Consider the following 528-nt stretch of genomic DNA (forward strand, 5'->3'; position numbering starts at 1 on the left):
ATATATACATATATGCAACCGCACACAAACAACACCTCACTATCAGGACAACCTTATCGCTATGATAATACACATATATACATATATGCAACCACACACAAGCAACACCTCACTATCACAACAACCTTATCGCTATGATATTTCACATATATACATATATACAACCACACTAGCAACACCACACTGTTACAACAGCCTCGTCGCTATGACCATGCACATACACACAGATGTAGAACGGCCTACTATCACGTTTCCGCAACACGAGATGCTGTTTGAGAAGCAAATGGACTTTAAGCCCAACTTCTCCATCACGCTGATCTTTGGAGAGGTGGGGGATCTGGAGAAACGCGACGATCCAGCTATTCAGCATGTCTCCTGCCGCCACGTCAAGACGACTGGAAATCTATATGTATGTGTATATGTATGTGTAAGTGTATGTGTATGTGTATGTGTATGTGAATGTGAATGTGTATGTGAATGTGTATGTGTATGTGTATGTGTATGTGTACGTGTATGTGTATGTGTATT

General features: G+C 40.9%; 1 protein-coding gene across 1 annotated transcript; it reads left to right on the plus strand.

The window, feature by feature from the left end:
- Positions 1-205: 205 nt before the first annotated feature.
- SARC_15056 (hypothetical protein) lies at positions 206-409 on the plus strand (the record flags this gene model as incomplete). The annotated part of the gene is made up of 1 exon (XM_014290816.1): positions 206-409. A coding segment is annotated over one exon (204 nt), but the record flags the coding sequence as incomplete, so codon positions are not given.
- Positions 410-528: the final 119 nt, after the last annotated feature.

Source organism: Sphaeroforma arctica, assembly GCF_001186125.1.
Source record: "Sphaeroforma arctica JP610 unplaced genomic scaffold supercont1.5536, whole genome shotgun sequence".
Classification (NCBI taxonomy): domain Eukaryota; class Ichthyosporea; order Ichthyophonida; genus Sphaeroforma; species Sphaeroforma arctica.